The sequence below is a fragment of the Limulus polyphemus genome, unplaced genomic scaffold, assembly GCF_000517525.1.
Source record: "Limulus polyphemus unplaced genomic scaffold, Limulus_polyphemus-2.1.2 Scaffold3090, whole genome shotgun sequence".
In the NCBI taxonomy this organism is placed as follows: domain Eukaryota; kingdom Metazoa; phylum Arthropoda; class Merostomata; order Xiphosura; family Limulidae; genus Limulus; species Limulus polyphemus.
In genome coordinates, this window is record NW_013668700.1 from 77,834 (window position 1) to 79,990 (window position 2,157).

The following is a 2,157-nucleotide window of genomic DNA, read 5'->3' on the forward strand; positions in this document are numbered from 1 at the left end:
GGAAGGAGTAAGTCATTAACATGTCTGACATGATACGGAAGGAGTAAATAATTGACACGTCTAAAAGGTTACGGAAGGAGTAAGTGATTGACTCGTCTTAAAGGTTACGGAAGGAGTAAGTCATTAACATGTCTGACATGATACGGAAGGAGTAAATAATTGACACGTCTGAAAGGTTACGGAAGGAGTAAATGATTGACACATCTAAAAGGTTACGGAAGGAGTAAATGATTGACATATGTGAAAGGTTACGGAAGGGGTAAGTGATTGATACTTCTGACATAATACGGAAGGAGTAAGTGATTGATACTTCTGACATAATACGGAAGGAGTAAGTGATTGGCACGTCTGACATGTACGTCAACATGTTAAACATGATCAGCATCATAACAGAAACAATTACGTCAACATGTTAAACATGATCAGCATCATAACAGAAACAAGTACATCAACATGTTAAACTTGTTTCTGTTATGATGCTTATCATGTTTAACATGTTAACGTACTTGTTTTGTTATGATGCTGATTATGTTTAACATGTTAACGTACTTGTTTCCAATATGATGCTGATCATGTTTAATATGTTGACGCCCTTGTTTTCATCGTGTTGAGATTATTTTATTATCCAAGATATCATACTGTTCTTGTAAAACTATGTTTGCATCAAAGTCCATAAACAAGGCCAATACAAAACATCCGAAATCAGTTCATATATCGATGTTTGAATGCTTGAAGAAACACAATTTCTTAGTCTACTACCAATAACAACATGAGCAACGACGTTATTAGAACACTGTTCTCGTAATGGAACAGTACGAATTTCAATAATCCTTATTTGCACATATGTGCTGATTTATCGTGCATATGCAATGTTTGTTCTCTGTAAGTCATTTACTTCTTCATATTTTTTATTCTGTCATCTGATACTGACAAAACAAATTGTAAAATAAATTATGCTTAAGATTCGTCTTTACAACATTTATTTCTGAAAACTGCAGAATCTGGGTAAGATTTTCGTGTATGCGAACACTGGGTTTTATGTATACACACGGTGTCCTTTGGGTTCTCATGTTGTGTTATGTTTACTCACGTTGTCCTATGGGTACTCAAATTGTCTTATGTATACCCATGTTGTGTTATGGGTATTCATGTTGTCTTATGTGTACCCATGTTGTATTATGGATACGTATGTTGTTTTATGTATACCCACGTTGTCCTATTGGCACTCATATTGTCTTATGCATACCCATGTTGTGTTACGGGTACGTACGTTGTTTTATGGATAACATTCTGCAACGTTAAAAGTCCATACCGCTCAATACGAATAACGAAAAGTGAGCTTATAATCCATTTTCAAGTTATCTTTTCCTGTATTGTTCTGTTTGACGGCTAGTATCTGTAAACAGACACTTCTGTTCATTGTGAAATTTTCAAAAGATGTTTCTTCTTTAGATCAATGGTCATGATGTCAACACCTTAGAAGAAGCCGTCTCTTTAGTCACTGACAGTCATCATGATCTATCCGTGTTATTCGCAAGAACCCGGTTCCAGGTAAGAGTTTGTTTATTGTTAGGCGCAAAGCTAAATAATGGGATATCTGTGCTGTGACAACACCAAGTATCGAAACCCGAATTTTAAAGTTATAAGCCGCTGGAAATCCAACTTAACAGAAGACTTCAGCTTGAGAAAATGACTACTTAACAAGATCTGTTTAAGTGAAAAGTATACTATAGTTTATATAACATACTGTCATGTGACCTACAGATAAGTAGTTTATTCTCACTAATAATTACTTGTTTCCAGTCAAAACACTGACGTCAAAGGGTACGGATGGCAGTGTTGGGCCTGATTATTACTGAGCAGGATTCCTAGCCTCTCCAGTCAGTTAAAACACTGACATCAAAGGGTACGGATGGCAGTGTTGGGCCTGATTATTACTGAGCAGGATTCCTAGCCTCTCCAGTCAGTTAAAACACTGACGTCAAAGGGTACGGATGGCAGTGTTGGGCCTGATTATTACTGAGCAGGATTCCTAGCCTCTCCAGTCAGTTAAAACACTGACGTCAAAGGGTACGGATGGCAGTGTTGGGCCTGATTATTACTGAGCAGGATTCCTAGCCTCTCCAGTCAGTTAAAACACTGACGTCAAAGGGTACG

The 2,157-nt window shown here is 37.2% G+C and overlaps 1 protein-coding gene across 2 annotated transcripts in view; it reads left to right on the forward strand.

Moving 5' to 3' along the window:
- LOC106468632 (E3 ubiquitin-protein ligase PDZRN3-like) overlaps positions 1 to 2,157 on the forward strand; it is a 46,905-nt gene that overhangs the window by 41,203 nt on the left and 3,545 nt on the right. Inside the window, exon 5 of one of the 2 annotated variants that reach the window (XM_022396977.1) lies at positions 1,453 to 1,551. The exons of the other annotated variant lie outside the window; for it this stretch is intronic. Coding sequence (XP_022252685.1) covers positions 1,453 to 1,551 — 99 coding nt within the window. The remainder of the gene's footprint in view (positions 1 to 1,452; positions 1,552 to 2,157) is intronic. 2 annotated transcript variants of the gene reach the window in all.